This window comes from Uloborus diversus, chromosome 9 (assembly GCF_026930045.1).
Source record: "Uloborus diversus isolate 005 chromosome 9, Udiv.v.3.1, whole genome shotgun sequence".
In the NCBI taxonomy this organism is placed as follows: Eukaryota; Metazoa; Arthropoda; class Arachnida; order Araneae; family Uloboridae; genus Uloborus; species Uloborus diversus.
In genome coordinates this window covers 110345062-110368137 of record NC_072739.1, presented here as the reverse complement: position 1 = coordinate 110368137, position 23076 = coordinate 110345062, and the positions used below count along the sequence as shown (strand labels likewise).

Below are 23076 nucleotides of genomic sequence, written 5' to 3'. Positions count from 1 at the left end.
AGAGCGATGCGTGTTAGTTACCATGAGATGAAACGAGGTGTAAACATTGTCTTCACTTCAGTTTAAAAGCAGATGGGCGTCATTGGCTAGAGATCCATCGGTACGTAGTTGCAAATTCGTTTCCACGCATGTGCTGCCTGTTCATTTGTTATAGGCATGATGAATGCAGGAAGAGACATAGCTAAAACGCATAGTTTGCTTCTTCGGGATTCGCTGGCTGGCCTTACATTTAATGCGCAGAGATTGTCAACGCATGTGTAGAAGTTATTTTTTGAACTTAATGGTCTAGTTTGCATGCAGTTTATGGAAGGGGGGGGGGGTTGCATTCAGTTTTTTTCTTGGAATTACAGTTTAAAAAAAAAAAAACAGAAAATCTTAAGTTTTGGACACTTTCATTGCATCATAGTTTAAAGCTCTATTTCGTAGAAACTATGATTTTTTTTTGTAGCAGTTGGCAGCTTTGTGTATCATAACAAAGCTTAATTTTTCAACCAATTTATTTTTCGAAATTTTCAAATGCATAAAAAATATCTTACCCACAACCTCTGAATTTTCCACTCTCATCCTCAAAAAGTTCAACATAGGATACATCACCAACTAAAAAAAAAATATTTTTAGTTTTAGTGTTTTCAAAAACAAGGAAAAGGTAATAAACTAATAAACAATATTTCAAACAAGATCCAGCTACTACTTGCTCATAATTTTCACATCAATGATATTTTTTATAATTCAAAACAATTCCAGATCACTTTCAGCTTTCTGCCATTTTTCATTTAGCTATCAGTCTGAAGGTTATTTCAGCTTCAATAGCCCCATTTAGAAGGCACTTTTATGTCTTGCTAATCCCCCCATCAGCTATGGGAAAAAGAAGTTGCAAGAAAGAAAAAGTCCTCATGTGAAAAAAGGCTGTACCTGGAAAGTGGTTTTACCTAGCAACAGAAACAAGTTCCTGAATTGCATTCTGAGTTTTAAAAAAAAACAGCAAAAACTCCAGTCTCAAGTAGGCGGTAAATAGATCTGTAATCACAGGTACATTTCTACAGGTACAGAAATGCAAAGATTAGCCGCTCCATGAACAGGTTACAAAAATACTATGTGAATGCAGCTTATGAGAAATTACCTACCTCCAGTTGTGTGATGGCCATTCAAGATAGATGATCCCCAACAAGAGTGAATGCCGTAAAAAGCTGCTTGATAACTGTTTCATTGTATGCTCACAATTAAAGGAGTGAAAGTAAAGGAGTGAAAGTAAAGGAGTGTAAGTTGCTCACAATTACACTCCTTTACTTTCCCTTTACTAGATGGAGCCACCTTGCTAGTATGATAAATTTAAATTTAGCTACCAGAGTGATGGTAGTCTCACCTTTTAAGAGTTTCACTACCTTCAACTTTGTTATAGCTGTTACAGACTGATGATTCCTAACAAGTTTCTGAGCACCATAATGAACAGTTGGAGTATCGCTATGATTACTATTTGAGTTGAAAAATTTTATATTGCTAAAAATGCTAACATTTTATATGTTTTGAAATATTTCTTGTTTAGGTCCTTTATCAAATTTAATGAACTCTAAGGATGCAAGGAACACCACATTTTGGCAAATACTAGATGCTTCATTAAAATTCGGACTGAATACCGAATACCCAGGGTTGGCAAGTTTTTGACAGTTGGTGGTTTTATCCGGTTTTTACCATTAGGTCAAAGCCCCTTTTTTACACAGCTGTCAAAAAATCTGTCTCAAACTATAACATTCATACATTGTTAAACTGCCATCCTGAGAGACAGGCAGAGTTGATGGTGGTGGTTGAATGAGGCCTTACCTTCACCAGTGGCAGCAATTCGGGATTCGGGGGTGGGGGCTTTTATAAAAAAAAAGCAGAAATGTCAAAATTTTCAGCAAATAACATAATTATTTGTTTTCCTTTATATATTTGTTTACAAAAAAAATTTAGCACAACTTTTAGTTTATGTATTCACTGTTTAGACATCAGTAAATTGTAATTGTTTTCCTTAAACAAGTCATACTTGTTCAATGAAATTATTACCCAGTGTTGTGACATCTCAAAATACTTTGGGGTAAATCAGGGGTGCCCACCTAGGGGGGCTCGTGGGACAGACTACAGCAATTAAAATTTTTAAGGGGAGGAGTTGATTTGAGGGGTATTTAATTTTTTTTTGGGGAGGAGCTCTTGCTTTTGAGGGGGTCTTTGCGATATTTAGGCGGGGCACCCTTGTTCTTACGGGGGGAGGGGACATCCCTCGATAAACAATGTAATTCTAATAAATGAATAAGTGTTTCTTTAGACAAAGTTATTGTACACAAAATTCTGCAAAATCTTAATAAAAACTAGAGTTAAGTTGTTAGATTTACGTTAATTACCACTCATCTGCTCTCAAAATCAGCCCTAGCAAAATTTCTCTCTCTTTTTTTGCTGACCCTAAAAATTCTATGGGTTTTAGTTTTTTCTTTTTTTTTTTTGCTCCCCCCCCCCCCCTGCCCTAGTCCTAATCACCATCTCTGACCTTCAACAATCCTTCATAAATTCAAGTTTATATGAAAATGATTTTGAAAGCATGAATTTTCCTTTCGAAATGAACTTTCAATAACAATAGCAAATGGATTATGTAACAGTTTTTCGATTCATAAATATTTTTTCTTTTTCTCCAATAAGTCTCTGATAGTTCTTTTACATGTTTCCAGAATTTCAAAAAAATGATTACGATAAACTGCCAACCCGCAAAGGAAAAAAACAGGAGATTCATTAGCAACAAACTTCACATCAAAACTATTATATAACACCATTAAATGCCATGAATATTAATTTAAAAGGAAATAGGGATTTTTTCAGATGTTAGCTAATTGGTAGCAGCAAGAAAATGCAAAATACTGCAAATGAAAAATCAAACAATATGGAGTGCAATCTCTTAAAATTTCGTTTCTCCAATCTCCACCAAAACAGTAGGTACAAAAATTTAATTTTTAAAATCTGAAAAAAAAAATTTAAATAAATTATTGAAATAAAGTATAAAATAAGTAGGTGTAAGATAGCATATGTTGAAATAACTTCCAACTTTCAAAATAATGAAATATCTTCAAGACGCAAAAGGATTGAAAACTGCATTTTTGCCAAAGCACATGCTTGGTTGAACAAGCAATGATGAAAGCTGCAAATAACTAAATGAGTTATTAACTGAAACTTTTTTTTTACAGTAGAACTCAAGAACAAATCTATTCCTTCAGCAGACTGAATTTGACGCCAATTTGAAACAAGGAAAAAAAACAGTGGAAACAGTCCCATTTTTCAGGGGGGAAAATTGAATTTTTGCAGCACACAAATAAAGTAGGTGGGAAACTGGTGTGATCAGCAGCTACTCTTTCGTAACATACCCATACCTACTTTTTTTGCTAAGGAAAAAACTGTGTTTGACTAGCCCATGAATGTAGCTTTGTTGCTAGTTGGTGCAGGAAACTTATTTTGAAGCTCTCTAGCCTGAATTTATAAAATTCCTACCCCTGGAAAGAAAGTTGGTTATAGTTCAAATTCTTATGCACTACAATTCAGTTCTACATTCCTCTGGCATTTGGCATTAGGGGATGACTAGAAATGGGCACCATCTATTGACAAAAAAGTTAAACTATTTGATAAATGGTGGGAAAAACTGCAAAAACGGGAGAAAATGGTAAAAAACGGGAAATCGGGAGATGGATGCAAAAAACGGGAGTCTCCTGTTAAAAACAGTCGAGTTGTCAAGTATGTTGCTGGATATTTGTAAAATTGTTGGGAACCTAACTTTTGGATCGACCCTCATAGATGTATATTATTTTGAATTGAACTGTACCTTTTTCTCTAAATAGGTCCTTTATTATAGTCCACTTGCAATCATATGGTATATTTGCAACATATATGCGTCTATTTGTAGGAGCTCTTGTGCGTCTTCCTCTTGGTGAGCGATCTCTGTTTCCCTTAGATTGTCGAGAATTTCTATTTGTACTTGATTCTCTACTTCTATTTGATTTGTTATTTTTCTCTAGAGGTGACCTAGATCTAGACCTAAAACAAATAATTTATGATCAGAGTTAAAACAAAAATTTTCAAATATTCCTTCATTTCTAATATAATGAAAAAAATTCATTTAATGAACAAAATTAAATAATAATGAAAAAGATGTACTTGAAAAATTACCTAACCCATAAAAAGAATATTCATCAAAGAAAAGTATTGTTAAAATGACTCGGATTTTAAATCTTTACCGAAAAAATTAAAGCAAAAGCATTTAAATAAGTTACTTGTCAAGAGCATTATACAGTGCCCGCCGCTTATTAAAATCACATTCGTTCTGAGGACATTTGATTTTATAAAGCGGCTGATTTTATAAACCGGCACTCATGCACTGAAAAAAATAAAAGGTTTTTAAGTATAAATACCCTAAAAAAGAAATAAATTACGATTAGTTGTATTTTATTTTTAGTCTAGTTGTATTGTATTATTTTACTGCAGTTGCAAAATACAGTTGACATTTTAATTTACATAAGGTACATTTTTAAAATTCCTCAAAGGTCTTAAAATATTGACTTGTTGTTTGAATAAGAGAATTTGAAAGTAAAGATTGAGAAATCCCTAATTTAATTGCAGCATCACACTAATTACATTTAGGAAGCTTGTCATACTAATTCAAAATTTCGAATTAATCTTTCACACTCAAGTCGTCATGACTTGCTAGCTAACAATTTTAAATCAATTGTAAAAATGAACTGTCAACCCCTGTAGATAGCTGAATGAGCACGAACTGATTGACTCACTGGTGAGTGAGCAGGGCTGCATGTCGAAACAGTTCTGCGAAGTGGAAACAGGCAGCACCAACTAAAAATATGGCTCTGAAACAGTTCTCTTGAGACTGCTTCATTCTTCTTCTTTTTTTTTCATTCAACTCCCCCCCCCCCCAAAAAAAAAGGCGTACAACCTTCACCTTTTTTTTTTTTTGTTTGTGTTTATGCGGAATTTGTTATTTTATTAGTGCTGCAATGTTTTAAATCCTTGAAAGAAAAAATAAAATCCTGGTTCTATTCGGAGAAGAATTAACATATGCTCTCCAAAAGTTTGATTTTATAAAACGGCAAGGATGATTTTATTAAAGCATAAACCTAACATGTTTTGATATAGAAATGAGTCTGTTCTTCCAGATTTGATTCTATTAAGCGGCTGATTTTATAATCCAGTGATTTTATTAGTGGCGGGCACTGTAGTTTATTGTAATGGAATGTACACAGTGGCGTAGCTACACTTTCTGCCACCCGGGGCGGTTCCTCAATTTGCTGCCCTTTTGCTGAGAAATTTTGCTAATACATTAAAGAGTCAAAAGTATTTAAAGTACAATATAAGAACTTAATTAAAAAAAGAAAAGGATTTTATTTTATTTTTTTTGCAGGAGAAAAAAAATTTAGTGCCCCACTAAAACTTTCCAAAAGTTAAGTAAAAATTTGCAATTTTAGTAACGCAGGGGGGGGGGGGTATTTTTCAAGGAAATTTTCCGAAGCTGAAGTGTTAAAAAAGCAATTTAGGATATCTTTGGATGCGTGAAGAGATTGAGGACGGTTCCGGAACGCTGCCAGAAAAGTGTTTTGACTAGACTGAAAAACACAAATGTGTTGGCTGTATTTAGTGGTATAAGGGTTTCCCACTGGATTTTCCCCCCGAAATATTTTCCATATTAAAATCTATTTTTTGCTATCTTTGATGACGCTAAAGAGAGTACAGAACTTTCGAAGAGCTCTCTGGAAATTTTTTGAAGCCGAAGTTTCAAAAATGCAATCGTAGGCTATCTTTGGTGGGAGTGGCTGAATAGTTCTAAAAATGTTGGGAAAATCAAATGATTCTTCCATCTCCCCTGGAAATGTTTTGAAAATGACGTCTTAAAAACGTGATTTTAACCTTGTTTGACACACAACGTTATGAGAGAGAGAGAGAAGTCGGATGGGGGTTTCCCACCCGAAATCGTTCTGAAAATTGTTGTTCATTTTAATCATTGAGGGAAAAAAAGGTTTCGCTGACTTCCTTCAGAAATTTCTGAAAACGAAATATTGAGCCAGCTTGTGACGTTAGGTGACTACGTGGACATTTGGAGCCTCTTAATTAGAATTTTTCTGAAGTTGAAGTTTCAAATACCCATCTTGATGCGCTTTTTGAAGACATTAGAGGAAAGGGGGGTTTTAAAGTTTAAAGGTTATATGTCCTAAACACACATTTTTCACTACCTTTAATCACGTTACAGGAAGGGTAAGGTCGGTCAGAATTCGACTGCCTTGAGGAATTTGTTGATATTGAAGTTTTAAACGGAAATGTTTTGAGATAGAAGGCCTAAAACTACATTTTTAGGCTGTTTGGTAACGTTAAGAAATAGGAGAGTTCGGTTGCGCTCTTCCCGGAAAATGAGACATTTATTGAGGCTTAAACAGCGCAATTTTGAGCTGGAAGCACATTTTAAAACTATCTTTGGGACAAGGGGTGGGAGGGTTTGAAAATAGAGCCCTTAAAAATGCTGTTTTAGGTTATATTTGGCCAAGTTAAGAGAAAAAGGGCAAATAAGTGGGTCTCCTCCAGAAATTTTCAAAATTGAAATCTTGGAAAATGCTTTTGAAGCTTTGTAACAGTTGGAAGAAACGTTAAAGTCATGGTTCCGCCATGGAAATTTTAATAATTTGATTTAGAGACACAATTTTAGGGTCTGATTGCTCAATGGGAGTTATGACTTCTTTTTGAATCCGTGCTTGAGCGAATCACTTAATGTTGAAAAACTCAAAAGTTGCCGTCTAGGTTACGAGCAATACTTACTAAGGTCCGGTACTGCTTACCAAGTTTGGATGATTCTCTTCTTTACCGATAGAGGACAATAAGATAAAGAGGCCCTTTGCGTTTGATTAACCATACTGTGATTCATCAGAAGGAAAAGTTGTGCATCGAAAATCAGTTTCATTACTTTTGATATAAATGTAAAAGGCTTTGTCTAGACATTTTATTGATCAAACGCTGTTCATTATAATGAATGACTAAATGTGAAACTCATTGTTTAAAGGAATAAATATTAACAGTAAATATTGGTATTTGAGTTGTGAATAAGTGTACATAAAATTAATTCTGTCTTAATGAAAATTTTGTAATCAAGGACCTATGAAAGCAATTGTTGAAATAGATAATGTTATCCCGAAGTTGAGCAATAAATTGCCCTCCATTTGTGACTTTTCTTCTCTTACTCTTGTTGTCACTATCCTTTTTAAAAAAAATTAGTGTTTTTTTTTTAATATGGTAATTTCCAAGGAACTTTCCTATAGTAAACCTTAACGGTGAAGAAAAAACCTTAGGTTCCTTGAGTTTACACTGCAGCTTCCCTCAGTCTGTAGAGCAAGACGAAGGGGGGGGGGGGGGGGAGACAAAAAATCGTGCTGAGAAGTCCACAAGAAAAACATACGTTTTGTATTAGAGAAATTTCATTCTCATAGTCGTACCAAAACTTTACAATTCAGACTTTTTTTTTTTTTTTGCCTCTGGTAATAGATAAAAGTGATTTCCTTATTGCAAAAATACATTGAATATTTCGCATCAAATGTGTGAAATTGCCGCCCCCAAAAAGTGTTGCTTGGGGCGGACCGCCCTCTCCGCCCCTCCCTAGCTACGCCACTGAATGTACAGTATAAAACCAGAAAAAATTTCCCAGGAAAATTCTTTACATTTTATTCATAGCTTACAAATAGAATGGGGACACACTTCTTTTTTGACTTACATACACCTTTTGTAATGATTTTAAATCTTTTACCGAAAAAACATTGGAATATTCAATTTATTTCTGATACTATTAAAAAAAAACAAATAGTAAGCTTTTTTTTTTTTTTTTTGCTTTTGTTGCTTTTATTCAAAAGTTCGTCCTAATATAAGAACATTATTTATATCATACATGCCAACCTTTGAAGGAAAAAAAAAACAGGAGATTCCACTAGAGATATAGAGGTGATTCATCAGCAACATATATTCACAACAGAATTATTCAATTATGCTAATACTAAATTTAGAGTGAAATGGGAATTTTTTGCAGATGTAAGCAAATTAGTGGCAGCAAGAAAAATATACAGCAAGGGAAAAACTAAATAATAAGGTATGAATTGGCTTAAAGTTTTGTAGATTCTCCAGTCTCTACCAAAAAAGTAGCTACAAAAATTTAACTACTAAAATCCGGGAAAAAAATCAATATATAATGAAAATAAAATATTAAATAAGTAGGTATAAAGTAGCACATGTTTAAATAACATCAAACTTTCAAAATAATTGAAATATTTTCAAGATGCAAAAAGATTGAAATCTGCTCAATTTTTAGCGAAGCGTGTTGCTTCGTTGAACATGCAATGTGGAAAGCTTCCAAAAAATTACTTTTTACTAAATGAGCTATTAATTGGGAAAAATCTTATTCCCTGACATTAGTAGGTAGACTAGAAAAGGGCGCCATCTATTGAGAAAGAAATGAAACTTTTTGATGATTGACTGAAAAAAATTGCAAAAACGGGAGAAAATCGTAAAAAAACGGGAAATCGGGAGATGGAAGCAAAAAACGGGAGTCTCTCGTTAAAAACAGTAGAGTTGGCAAGTATGCTATATTTATTGCAGACTCACATATCAGTAGCTTGAATGCAAGTTCAATCGGTTATGACCTAGGTTATATCTCATTTTCGGATTGATCATCAGACCTAGATAAAATTTAAAACTGTCTGCAAACTCAAATGAGTTCCTTAAAATTTTCTGTCAATTAACATGGTACTCCTCCTGAGTCTTATACCGCGATCAAGAGAAAAAATTTAAAGTTGAGAATGAGTACTTCTAAGTGACTAGAATGTTTCTTCAATTTTATTTACTCCTTTCTTAATATTAATTGGGGACACCTAAAATTGGCAATCAATATTTGTTGCTCATCAAAAAAAAAGTAATATTTCAGATATTTATTTAAAAAATATCAAAGTTTTCTGCAAACATTGAAAATTTTCTGTGAACGGCGTTCTTATGTTTGTCTATATCAGGGCTGTCCAACTGGCGGCCCGCCAACTTATTATTCAGCATATTTCTTTTTTCGACATTTTATGGTATCAAGAAGCACCCGAGACTACCATTCTTAGTCAAGCCGGGGTCCCTGAAATTTCCTTTTGATCGTTCTTTACTCCTTTCATTGTATTGGGAGAAAAAGGTCAAGCGGTCCTACCCTGCACGCTGGTGTTCAAATGAATTCCAAGAAATAGTATTGTCTTGTGTTGGCGGGGGGAGACAGGGAGGGAAGAGAGGCCCATTCTTTCAAACAACAGAGGGCGCCCGAGTTCTTAAAGTTGCTTCCAATCAAACGGTTTCCAAATCTGCGTTACTTTGAACTAGAAAGATCTTCCATGTTCAGGAGCACAGATTTATGCAAAAGTGCTTTTTCGGCAATGAACTTTATCAAGAATCATCACAGGAGATCTCTCTCCAACAGTTCATTGTTAGACCTTCATCGGCTGGCAACGACAAACATTGATGTTGAAATTCCTGTCCTTGTAAAGAAGGTGGATCGGCCTCAGTTTTCCCATTAAAATGTAAGCAAATTGTTTTATAAATAGTAATTCCACTATTAAAGAGGCTGTTTCCTTCAGTCAAAAGTACTACTTTTAGTCACTTAAATTGATAGAATGAGCAAAAAAAATAACATAGACCCAGAAAATATTTTCATTTTCCCAACAGTTTTTTTTTTTTTTTGTCACAAATGATGGCTTTTGGCACATCTTTCTACCACGTTCCACATTATGATAATCAAAAAGCGAATCAAATATTGCGCTCTATGCTTGCTATCAACCATATTGTTGCGAATACACGTGAGTAAAGATGCGAATTAAATATTGTGCTCTTCTGAATGGCAACAGTGAATGGCATTTTATCATTTGTGATGTCATCGGCAGAAGCATTAAACAATGAAAGCGCATCGATTAAAGTAATTTTTTAAAAATATTAAACTTAGTCAAATTATTTAAAAGCGGTCAGATCATATGTTTTTAAGCATGCTCTTTCAGAAAAAATGCTTTTAAAATTTTGGAAACAACCCTGTTGTTATTGTATAAGAGGTAAGAGGTTATTGTTCAACTTTTTTAAACTGCGGCCAGCCAGGTGATCAGTGACCGGAATTCTGCCTCGTGGGCTCTTTGCAGTTCAGCCTGGTTAATATTATCGGGGTGTGTATATAGCTCCTTTTCATAGTCTCCCAACAAGTGGAAATAACAAGGGGCTACCATACTTTCAAAAGTAATGTTGCCTACTTATACATTACAGAATTGAATCAAATTTAAGTATACAGACCTGCCAACCTAGAAAAATCCTGCAGTTTGTATGAGAAAATCCTGCAACTATTTTTTCAACTTATCAAAATCGCAATAATATCAAACTTTGAGTACTAAAAAATTCTAACCAACATATATTACAACAAAATTGCATGGAACATTAAGGAAAAACCAAATTCTTGTTGTAATGAAATAAAACAACTTACGACAAAAGCATACACATTCAAAAAATTTAATCAAACGCATATCACACTTGCTCATATATGCACCAAACAAAATTTTGAATATCCATTGTTTCTGCGATAGCTAATGTAAGCTTGAGCGAACACATTACTCGGCATGATGCCGAGCTTAGTGAATGTAGAATCTTGCCTTCGCCTACAACGAATTTCTCAAATCAACCTGCTCAAAGATTTGGAGTCGCCAACAGGGAAAAGCATTGCGTTTGGAAAAGCCACAGAGCAATCTATGGCATCATGTTGAATAGCAATCTTTCAAAGGACTAACAAATTGCTGACTCATGGTAAGTAAAGGTAGATTGCGGTTCATTATGGAAGCAAATCCAAACCTGTCCATGTTCTTTCAATCACCAACGGAAAAATGAGTGGGATTCGGGGGAAAAAATCACAACAATCTGGTAACCCGGAAGATACGGCAAAAACCCTGCATAGCGGGCTAAATCCAGAAAGTTGGCAGGCCACAGTATATAGGGTCAGGTGGGGTGAAATGGGTAGTCAAAATATGTTTTAAAAACAAATTATTTTAAACTAAATTTGCATTTTTTTGAGCGGGACATTATACTTGGCTAATCTGAATTCTATTTCACAAAATATTTTTTTTTCAATAGATTATTTTTTAGTGAGAGGAAACACTTTAAATTGAAGTAGATAAATTCAAGCCACATGTTGTCTGCTTAAACTTCTATCTCCAGCTCCTAATTTAAAAAAAAAAAATATTATTACTATGTCATAATATCTTTAGTTGGACATTTTTGTTGCTGCTTCAACTTACAGGGAAGAAAAATAAGATTTTTTTTAAATTTGTAATCTTATATTTTGAAAATGGGGTAAAATGGGTATATGGTTAGGCTTATCATTCCAACAAGTTGTTTTAAAAGATACAGCATATTTTCCTTTAAAAGAATATTAATTCGTTTGTGGTTAATTTAAAATGATTTAAACATAAAAGTATGCCAATGCCATGACTTTATAAAATAAACTTCGCTCTATCATAATAAATAATAAGAAGCCAGCGGTATACTTATTCTCAAGTTCGTGTGCACTTGCGCACAAAATAACAATATCCTCAGAATATGCTGGGCCCAGCCTGTTGCTGGTCGTCACATTTGTCTTTGATTGCAAATGCTATCACAGGGGTCTGTCCAGAGGATATTTGGGTTCGTTAACGGACCCTTCACAAAAATCCGATCAACCAAAACGGACCCTTCACAAAAATCCGATCAACCAAAACGGACCTTTCACAAAATCCCGATCAAACAAAACAGACCCTTCACAAAATTCTGATAAACAAGATCCGATCTTTCACAAATTGTTTATTGAAAGAGCAAATATGAAAGTAAAATAACGCATATTTTTGTGTATAAACCGCTAATTCTTTGAACCTTTTTTTAGTCAAATTAGAGGGATCAAATTATACTAAATCGACTAATTTTGAAAAAAAAAAAAAATTGGCACTCTTGCGATGCTCTGCTCCTTCAAGTGATAAATAATTGCTACTGCCAAATAAATATAATGGTTGTTTGTTTTATCACAGCTAATTAGCAGTGGTCCTGTTGTAAGCTTTTCTGAAAAGGCATTGGTAAGTACTTTTCTCCCCCTCTCGTGATTTAATAAACAATAATAATATATATCTGCGAAATGAACTTAGAACTGCAAAGGGATAGTAAGGGTGGGGGAAAAAATATGATCGCTTCAGATAGGGTTACCAACTTCAAAATTATCACCACTTAGCATCTGGAGTCTGGCGTTGAACCTTTATAATGACTTGATTAGAAAATATTCTCATCATTTTACCAGCTTGTCAATATTTGCGTTTTTACGGTGGGTGTGGTGTGATGCTTAATTGTTAGTTTGGGAGAAAATTATACAGGTTTTGATTTTTCGATGCTAACAAGGATGATTAACTTTAAATAAACTCTTTTAATTACCGTTTCTTTTTTCTTTAGATGTCTACATTTTGAAAAATGCAATCTTTTAACATCCGATATGAGAATCATATTTTGTTCTTTTTTCAAGCTAACTTCGCTTTATTAGGATGCAAATAAATGAAAAGTCTTTTTATTTCTGTTAGAACTCTCATTTCAAGTTTTTAAAGCAAAAATCAATTTTCTGTTATTAAGTCAAAAATTAAAATGCTGAATAGGTGGTTTATTTTATTTTATTTATTTATTTATGTATTTATTTATTTTTTTTTTTTTTTTTGCTTCAATTGTGTCCACAGATATTAATGAAATGTTTATCATAGGACTCTAAAATGCAATTTTAAAATAATTTTATCAAAAATATTTCTTTCACAAGCCGTTTTTATACTTTTGATGCCTTCACTTTGAGAATTGCGATCTCTTTGCATCCGCTACGGGAATCTGATTTTTAGAATTTTTGATGATTGTTACGCTTTGTTAAGAGGTAAACAATTAAAATATCTTTTTATTTTTATTAAAATCACGGAATTTATAAGTTTTAAATGAAATTCTGTGCTTTTTAAGAGTGTCTTGGGTCAAAAAGTTAAATGCTGAACCCTATTCTGAATTTTATTTTATTAATTTATTTTTTTGTTACAATTATTTTTAATACTGTACCGAAATATTTCTAGTATAATTTAACATAATGTAGAATGGTATATACATATTGATACTTGAGAGAGCGATGTCCCCCCCCCCCCCGCCAAATATCAGACCACTCCAGAATGATTTTTTTGACATAGAAGAGGAAAACACTCAACTTTAAGTTTAATTGATGCAGTTTGTGCCATCTCTACATTCTAAAATTTCATTTTAACCAAAAAAAAAAAAATTTTTTTTTGCGAAATTATTTGTTTTTTTTTTTACAAAATTAATTCATTTTTCACAAAATTATTTGATTTTTCACAAAAAACGGACCCTGTGAAAAATCCTGGACAGACCCCTGTATCAATTTCTCTAATGTACCTTTAAATTCCCAGAACACGTCCTCGTTTTAATCCAAAAAATATATGTCACAAAGTACGATTTCGTCACCTTATAAAGATTTGAAAACTGCAATATTCTCTGCAATTTCAACAAGAACTTCAGACTACTTGCATGAATTATTTAAAACAACTAAAATGTATGCTGGCAAATACAGAAATTATTGACAAAGATGTTTTTACAGGGTTCATACACTTTTGGTTAAAAAAAGTTCCCTGACTTTTCCAGGTTTTCCAGGTTGTTTTTTAGAAAATTCCAGGTTACTCGCTTCATTAAAAATTTAAGTTTAAATAGTAATATTTTCAAAATAATTAAAATTGTTTAAAGTAGCAATGCAGAAGAACTGAAACTTCTCCCCTTAGATTTAAAAAAAAAAAAACTTAGATTTTTTTTCCTTTGTTTTCTCTGTTTTTTTTTTAAACATTTTGTTCAAAATTGTTTTAATTTGTTTACTATTTGTTGAAAACAGAGTACTTTCAACTTATTTTAGGGTTTTTTTGATGTCACACGTAATATTATAGCGTTTTGCTGTAGTCCTGCAGCAACCTTTTAGCATCCGCTTTTGGTTTACAATACTTTTTATTTTCTCATAAGTAGGTTACACAAAACATATTGAGCAAAATGCAAAGCTAAATTTTAGTATAAATATGGTTAACTTGTTGCATCAATTGGCATACCATGTAATGCATAGTAACAAAAATCAACATCCGCTGATCATAGGCCAATGCCAATAATCTTTTTTTTTCTTCACATATTAAAGGACGCTTACATTAAAATTTCAAATTTTCTTTTCCAGAAAGTATTAGTTAATTTTCAAAAATTCACAACTTTTTGCACATTTTAATGTTATTTTCAATGTTACTCATTGATATAAACATCCAATTCTGTTTCTGGAAGTTTAAGTCTATTTCCATTGTGCAAACGATCAAATATGGCGACAAAGTGAAAAATTTAAAATAATATGTAGATTTTTGGATTTGTAGTATAAAAGTAGTAATAAATAATTAATAATCCTTAAAAGGATACAATAAAAGCAAAATAGTCAGTATTTAGCACATAAGAGTCTAAATCCATTAAAACAAAAAAATGTTATAAAGATTAAATTTTGCATTTTTCCAGAAAATAATTACAAATTATCCGGAAAAAAAAAGGCACAATTTGTGTTGTTTTCAATAGTTTGCATTGCAATTAACATCCAATGCCGTTTTCGGGAACTTAGGCACTTAAAAAGTCTTGTGTACTTCCATCTTGGGAATGACCAAATATGGCGGCTATGCCCAAAAATAAGAAATAACTTTTTTAATTTGTCACATGAAGACAATTAAAAAGTAATTAATCTTCATGAAACTACAATTCATTGAAAAGTTTTTATCACATTTGCGTCCGAGGCAGTGAGGATAAGATTAAGTTTTAAGAACAAAATTTTTTATTTCTCAAGAAAATTATTTTAAATAACAATAGAAAAACAATTTGTAGACCATTTTTTGTTATTTTCATCAGTTTTCAATTAAAGAAAACATCCAATTCTGCTTTGTTTTTAGAAACTTTGGCATTTTAGGATCATATCTACATCCATCTTGTGAATGACCAAAGATGGCGACTGCGTTTCACACGTAGCTAAAATGATTTTCCGATCAAAAAAAAAAAAAAAACTATTTTCCCCGAGCGATCTTCCCATCTACATAATTGCTGCTCACCTGATTTTTTTTCCCTTGGGAACTACTGAGAGCCAAAAATGGCGGCTGCTGAAGATTTTTTGCGTCGCCACTTTTTTCATTGCTTTAAAATTGTTACAATTTTTTTTTTAATACATCGATAAAAATGAAGATTAGATCTCATAAAACCAAATTCCCTGGGAAAAAATTGGGAAAAGAAAAATTTTGGGGACACATTTGGAAAATTCCCTGACATTTTTGACTATGTCATTTTCCATGATAATTCCAAGTTTTCCCGGAGCGTACGAACCCTGAACCGAATAGAATGTTGTGGCAACCCATCTAAAACTTTAGGCAGTAGAAAGAAATGCGTTCCTCTCACTGACTCCATGCAAGAAAATCTTCGATCTTTTGGCGCATTTTTCGTTGTGAAAAAAAAAAAAAACGTTCATTTCTCGATCGCAGTTTTTAAGTGCCAGCGTCGGTTTAGATAAAAATTTACAATTTTTTTCGTGAAATCACAATAAAAACGAAGACTAGATCTCATGGTAGTTAATTCCTTGGGAAAAAAAATGGAAAAAAAAATTTTTGGAGGACAAAATTTGAAAACTCCCTGACTTTTCCCTGACATTTTTGACAGTGTCATTTTCCCTGACAATTCCCGGTTTTCCCGGAATTCCCGGAGCGTACGAACCCTGTTTTAGAAAGGCTAAGAGTTGAAAGTGAAAAAAATAATGAATTAAAAAACAAGAAAATAAAAAATAGAGGAAAAAGAAAGTTTTCATTCAGAGGAAGTATCTGGAATAGAAACTGCTAAATATATGCTTCTGAAGCAGCTTTACCACAGGTGCACTGGGTATAAATATACTTAGAGGGAACAAGCAAGAAATAATTGGCAAATATATGGCTGTTGAGGGAAATATTATGGGATGAAATATTTTTAAAAAATCCAAGATGGGGGATTTTTTATATTTTTCTTGATGTAGACGATGTTTATTGAAAAACATCAAATAATAAAAAAAATTAATGAGCCACAATTTAACAATCGAGGCCATTACTTTTTTTTTTTTTAATGATGACAAGTATGGATATCATGCATTGAAAGAAACCTTATTAATATTTTGTCAAATTTACAGTTTGCACTTTGTTTTTTAATTAAATAGTTAAATTTTGTTAACTGACTCTTAAGTCTATATTATCACACTGCATTGAACAAATAATGGTACAGATGTGATATACCCCCCCCCCCCCCATTTGACGACATTCGATTTTTTGCACAAAATTGAAATATTTTTCTCGCCAATGAGGCGATAATTTTTTAAGCATGGCATCCCTTGTGAAACTAACCTGTGTTTGACAATCTTAAAATCTGTTCAAACTTGTTTACTTGGGTTGTTTACTCGGTTTCACACAGGAGAGATACGTGTTGTTTTGTGCAATATACCTTACAGGAAAGCTTATTTTGTTGTTAGTTTAAAATCAGTATTTGTTTTTTGAAGTAAAAACATTAGAAAATGCCAGTTTCTTCAAACTGGAACGTTAATTAAAAGTTAACTCCAACGTGGTGTGTTAACGTGCCATTGTCATATGATGTAGTCAGGGGTCGATCCAGCTCCAAATTGGGGCCGCTTTGCGGCCCCTTCACAAAATTCCGCGCCGCAGAAGCGGCCCCATTCACAAAATTCCTCATCGCAAAAGCGGCCCCATTCACAATATTCCGCGTCGTAAAAGCAGCACTTCACAAAAATTTATAAAAAGGCAACCTTTTCACAATATTTTTTAACCGCAAATGTGTACGCATCTACGCGGGAGCCTCTTCCACCTTCCCCCATCTTATCTTTTTGCTTGCTGCGTGAGGTGTTTTTGCTTGAGAGCGTCAGAAGGGGGACGGGAGAGGGAAACTTGTGATTGGTAGCTTGTTTTCAGGAAAATCTTAAATTTTACTTTGATTACGCAATATATATTTAGTATTAATTTGTGTTGAGTTTCAAAATCCAATTCTAAAATAACTTTACTTAAAATAAACATATTTACATGCTGTTTTTATATTTTTATTTGTTTTGAAGATCTTAATTTCCTTACATCGGCCATGGTAAACGAATTTTTCGCATTTTTGATGTTTACTGTACCTTGTTAAGAGGCAAACAAATAAAATTTCTTATATATTTATTAACATCATTAAATTGCAAAGTTTTAAACGAAATACCTACTCTGTAAGAACGTCAAAAGTCAAAAAATTAAACGCTGAACGCTGGTGCAGTATTATTTTGGATTTTAATTACTTTTAAGTTTTTCAAACACATACATGGAATCTTTAATGAGTATTTCACTTCTGTGTTAAGAAATATGTGATATCTTTGAGTCTGTTCATATTGTATTTATTAGGAGTTGTTACGTTCAGCAGCATGTGCAATTTTCATTGCTCTTAAAGTATTTGAGAGGGGCAAACAGGAAATCTGTTGTGAGACTTTCACCTTAAGAAAGTGTGCCTTGCATATGTATATTTGTAAAAAGCAATTAATGTAATGTATGTGTCAAATTACGAATAAAATGTTAAGGGTCTTACTTCCCCCCTCCCCCAGCGCATTTTCTCTTGACTGCTTTCATGTATTCTTCAAGAACTTGCAATCACCCCTGAAACCTGTCTAGGGCTTTTCTATAACGATACGACAGCTAAAAATGCTTTAATATAATCTTTTCCAAGAAAAAAATCACGAGAAGGTCTTTTTTACAAAAACAAAGAAAATTCACAAAAATATTTTGCTTTTTCACAAAAATAACGAAATTTCACAAAAATATTTTGCCTTTTCACAAAATGGGGACCCAAAAAATAAAACCTGGATCGACCCCTGGTAGTGTTTTAGACTGAGTGTGAGGATTTATACCATAAAAAGGTAAGTTCTTTATTTTAGAATCAAAAAAAAAAATCTCACTTCCGAAATTCTTTGTTTTTACAAATCCTTCAGGGGTTCTTGTAGTTTTTAACTTTATTTTTACTGTATGTAAATTAATTTTACAAAAGTAGTACGGTTATTTTGTTCTAAAAGTTAATTCTTATCGATGCCACGAATTATTTAGACATTCTATTAACGTGCCTCTTTTAGGTACTGAATTTCTGAAAATAAGTTTACTCCAGCATTTAATAAATATATAAAGGTGTTATTTTATGTAAAATATAATAAGTATTTTGAAAGCATGTCTGGGATAGCAAATAAATGTATGGTATTTCTGTATTGTTTATGTTTAGGATGTTCTGTTGTGACATTTCTACTTTTCATACATCGAAATTTGAGTAACTAAGCGCTTTTAGGCCGAAATAGTTGTTGATTTTGGGGATGTTTTCCGCTTTAAACATCGCAATTTGAATCGCTTTGCTCTTTTTTAGCAGAGCATGAGAAAAGTTTTTGTTGGATGAAATGCATGTTGGAAAATAGCTTTTATTTCTATTGGTACATATTTCATTGGTGAGCTGTTATAGTAATTGGTTAATTTAAGCATTTTAAATACTTTCTAGTAATTGTTCTTTGTATACAAAAACTTTCTAGTTTCTGGTATTTTTGAAGCGTATATTCGTGATGTTTTTTGTTGTGGTTTTATGTTGTTTTTATATATATTGTGTTCTGAAGTGCTTTGATCTGATTTTTTTCCTGTTGGCGCTAAAAAAGCATCGCTAAGAACGATGTATGACATATGTCGTCATACATCGTTTTCTCGACGACACTTTCTTGGCGCCAACAGGAAAAAGTCGCCAAGGGAGGGGTATATCACATCAGTTCCCAAATAGTATACTTTTTTATCACTTCTTAGACTTAAACACCCATTTTACCCCACAGGCTACCCATTTTCACCTGCGTGGGATAAAATGGGTATAGAAAACATATAATCATAAACACTCCTCTCAAAAATAAATTTGTATCAAATTATGTGTGAAAATCATGTAATTCTACTCTCAACATATGTAATGTATACATAAAAAAAAAAAAAAAAAAATTAGAAACAAAATATTTTGACAAAAATATTTGAGTCAAAATCCAAAAGTAGGATATTTTATAGGGCAGTTCTCAAAAGGTGGGGAAAAAAATTTTAACTTTGAGCAATTTCAAAAATTTTCGAATTTGATATCAATTTTTCTTTTATTCTATAGTATGCATACCTAGAACACAATATATGAACATGAAAAGACAGCAGGTATTTGTAAAAATTATTAAATTAGCAGTCTGTAGGTAACACATTTTGGACATTGTTGTCCTGTAGGTAACGGATTTTGGACATCATCATAATGTAAGTTTCACCATTTTTGACAACTGTTAATCTGATTTTTAACTTTTCCAATGAACATTTTATTTACTACTTTTTGAATTTTGCAATTTAATGATAAAGAGGATATTAATGAAGTACTTGAATGGCTATACATACTGTTCTTTACTTATAATAAAGTTTTGGAATGATTTTGAAGAAGTTGATGAAAGGTAGAAAAAAGCTTCATGGAAATAATTATACAAACTTGTAGTTTGATTTATTGGGACAAATAAGGAATAAAAATAGAGACAAATACGACATATATATTTTTAAAGTAAAAATAAACAAAATATGCTTTAAGAAAGAATGTAAAAAGTGACATCAGTTTTAATAATGAATATTTTTTCTAATGTCATAAGAATTAAAACGATGTCTAAAAAAAATTATTGAAAAAAGAAATTCGTATTTCTTTTTGAGATCGTTAAATTATGTTTGAAAGAAAGAAGAGAAAAAAAATTCTAAAATAATAAAAGCGGCGGGAAAAAAATTGCTAGCGCAGGTGATAAAGGCGCCAAAACTGGTGCAGCTGACGATTAACTACATTTGTCAAACTGGAATCCCCCTCTGGTAACCTTTAGCTTATCGTATACTGTGTTGTCGCCAACGGAGGTTTGCTTGGCGATTTTCGCGCGAAATGGCTTTCATTCGATCATAACAAGCCATGCTTCTACTGTAATTTATGTATTGTTCAATGTGTAACGTATTAATTATGCAAAATACCAATGGATTAAAAAAGATAACATCATAATAATCTTTTTTATTGATGTTAGAAGACAGTGGATTATAAAAAAATTATAAATAAACGGACAGAATTATCGGCGTCAAGATCGTAACGCCATTTGGACATCTCACATGTATGTTTAAGAAAAATTATTTTTCTTCTAAGATACTGCATAAAAGCTTATGAAAACACTTTTAAACAATTAAAAACTGATTCTGAGGATCGATAAATACCTTTAAAACGAAAACATCATATACTTAGTTCTCAAATAATAGCATTGTAAAGATCGTAACTTTTGGACATGCATCAAATTTCAAACTTACTTTTTTCTAAAATCGTTTACAAAGTAAATAATCTGTCTTTACTTTTGTTATTTGTGTAAATTATTAACAAAAAATTATTCAGTGTAAGATTCATGCCTTTAATTTTTTTTTGAAACGTATGGAAATAATTAAAAAAAATTTTTTTTAATGGTACATTTGCTCAGTTAACGTTTTGGTATGTCCAAAATTGTGCCATTTAGCAAAGAAAATATTTTTTAAGAGCATTTGAAGAGCTTTTTTTCCATTATTTATGTCAATTCTTGTCTCTATACAGCATTATAATTTACCTCAAAAATTGTAGAGTTAATTAAAATGAAAGTTATTTGGTGTTGAAGCTTCAAAGTTGAAGTTTGTGTTTGCTCCCACCTTTTGAGAACTGCCCTATACCCATTTCACCCCACCTGACTGTACACAAATGTTCGTAGATCTTATAACCACATTTTCGTATTTTAAATGTTTACCTGTAACACACTACATAATCACCCCCCAACCACAAAATTTACATTAGGGACCTACAAGAGCAATTTCAGTGTGAAGAATAAATATAATTGCAAACAATTTTTATTGCACTAGTGACATTTTACACATGTGAATAGACAACTGTTCTTACGGGCATATTTTTTCCTTCTTAAATAGGCTATCTATCTATACATATAATAAAATAAGATGTTTGTGTGTGTTTGTGGTACGTATCCCGGGAAACCGGTAAGGCCTAGAGAGATGAAATTTGGTATACAAGTGTAATTTTTGCCGCTGGCGTTCACCTTAGGTTTTGAGTTTTGATATTTTTATTAGAAAGAAAGTGATTTAATGTTTGCGATTTTTAGTAGTTTTTACCTCATAAACCCCAAATGATTTGGGCCAGAAAAATTTTTTGTACTACAGTGTAGAAAATTTTAAATGTGATGACCGAAAACATTTAAGATAGCCTAATTTTTACATTTGTTATGAATTTTTGGAAAAACTTTTATCATGCATTTTTTTTCTGGGTTTAATTTTTTTCTAAACTCATCCCACGAAAAGTAAAAAATATTCCTTTCTAAAATTTAAGCATGTAATAGTGAAAATGTTTTACCCTCTTCAGAAAAAAAAATTTCAAAAATCCTTTTAAAATAATTTTTTAAATGCAGACGTGCAGAGCAACATCATTGCATACCTTCACGCATCGGTCAAAAAAAACCTTCTCTTACCTGGTGATGTCACGCCCTTTATTTCGATTCGATATCGAATCATATATATTTTTTTACTATTGCTTACTTCTATATTTTATGACGTCATCACCATGTGTTCTTCTGGCAGAGCTTGCTTTTTTCTTTTTTTTTTTATTTTATTTAGGTATTGCATTTATTTCTTTCTCCAATTCCCCCCCCCAGACCCCCCCCCCGGACCTTTGGCTGTGTCTATATTACATTACATTTATAGTTGTGCGCATGTAATTTAATTAAAACAGTTTTTTTTCTCTTTGGCAAACAGTACTTTTTGCACACTAGGTTTTTTTTTTTGTGCTACTAAAATAAAAAATTGGTTTTCTGAGTGATCTTTGTTTTCATTAGGGAATGGGCGGAAGGTTAAAATAAATAAGAGATGGATCGTATAGAAAAAAAGCCGCTGAAGGCGGCAATCTCTCTTGGCGTAAAAAGGTAGTAAATGGCACAAAACGCAACTATAGATATAGAAAATATTTGATGCAAATTAATATTGAAAAATATGGAAATGGATTGATTAATACCGCTAGCAAATTTATTTATACAGCCGCCAAAGGAGACAAACTTGAAGTAAAAAGATTGATGATGAGTTAGCCATACAGCTGCTGCAGGTGGCTGCAGGCATAGAAAGGCGAATCCCCTGGTTGCCGCAGGCGGCTAGTATATCAGTAAAATAAATACTGAATTATAAAAGCAATTACTTCTAACTTGATGTTCAGTGAAAAACATTTTTAAAACACCTCGAAAAAATTGCAGCATTTCTAGAATCAATGATAATTTTTCGTAGGAATGAGCTTTAGTTAAATGATCATTTGTAATGAACTGGCAGCCAATATGTTCTAACATCTCTACTTTTGCCATTTTTACCAGGCAAATACTTAAAAGATTAACCTCTATAATATTACTGTTGCTAGATTACGTTTACTTAGAAAACAGTTACTAGGTCTTTAAAAAATATCATTCAGATAAATTTACTTCTTGTCACAATGAACTTACCGTCTGTCTCGTTGATCTTTTTCCATTGAGTCTTGCCACTTGCCGTTGTCCATATTTTTCTCGGAATTTACTTGAACTCCAGTTTCTACTGTTTACTAAATGTAGGTAGAAAATAATTAGATGATTAGATTTTTTAATTGTTTTGAATAAAAATAATAATTTAAAATGAATAGCGGTTAACTTACGGAGAAACTTTAGTTCAAAATCTGCTATAGTGCAAAAATTTCTTCGCGTTTTTGGATAGGAAATTTACTTCACTTCAAATCAATAGATCAAGGTCCATACTTCTGCGACCAAAAAATTAACTTAAATAAGCAGGGAATAATGAAGCTGGAATGCTTTTTTGTCTCAAATGTCTT

At 32.4% G+C, this 23076-nt stretch overlaps 1 protein-coding gene across 1 annotated transcript in view; it reads right to left on the bottom strand.

Moving 5' to 3' along the window:
• LOC129229256 (myelin expression factor 2-like) overlaps positions 1-22961 on the bottom strand; it is a 33937-nt gene extending 10976 nt beyond the window's left edge. Inside the window, exons 1-4 of the mRNA XM_054863523.1 lie at positions 22903-22961; positions 22718-22812; positions 3839-4050; positions 537-597 (exon numbers count right to left, since the gene is read on the bottom strand). Coding sequence (XP_054719498.1) covers positions 537-597; positions 3839-4050; positions 22718-22770 — 326 coding nt within the window. The 5' untranslated portion in view covers positions 22771-22812; positions 22903-22961. The remainder of the gene's footprint in view (positions 1-536; positions 598-3838; positions 4051-22717; positions 22813-22902) is intronic.
• Positions 22962-23076: the final 115 nt, after the last annotated feature.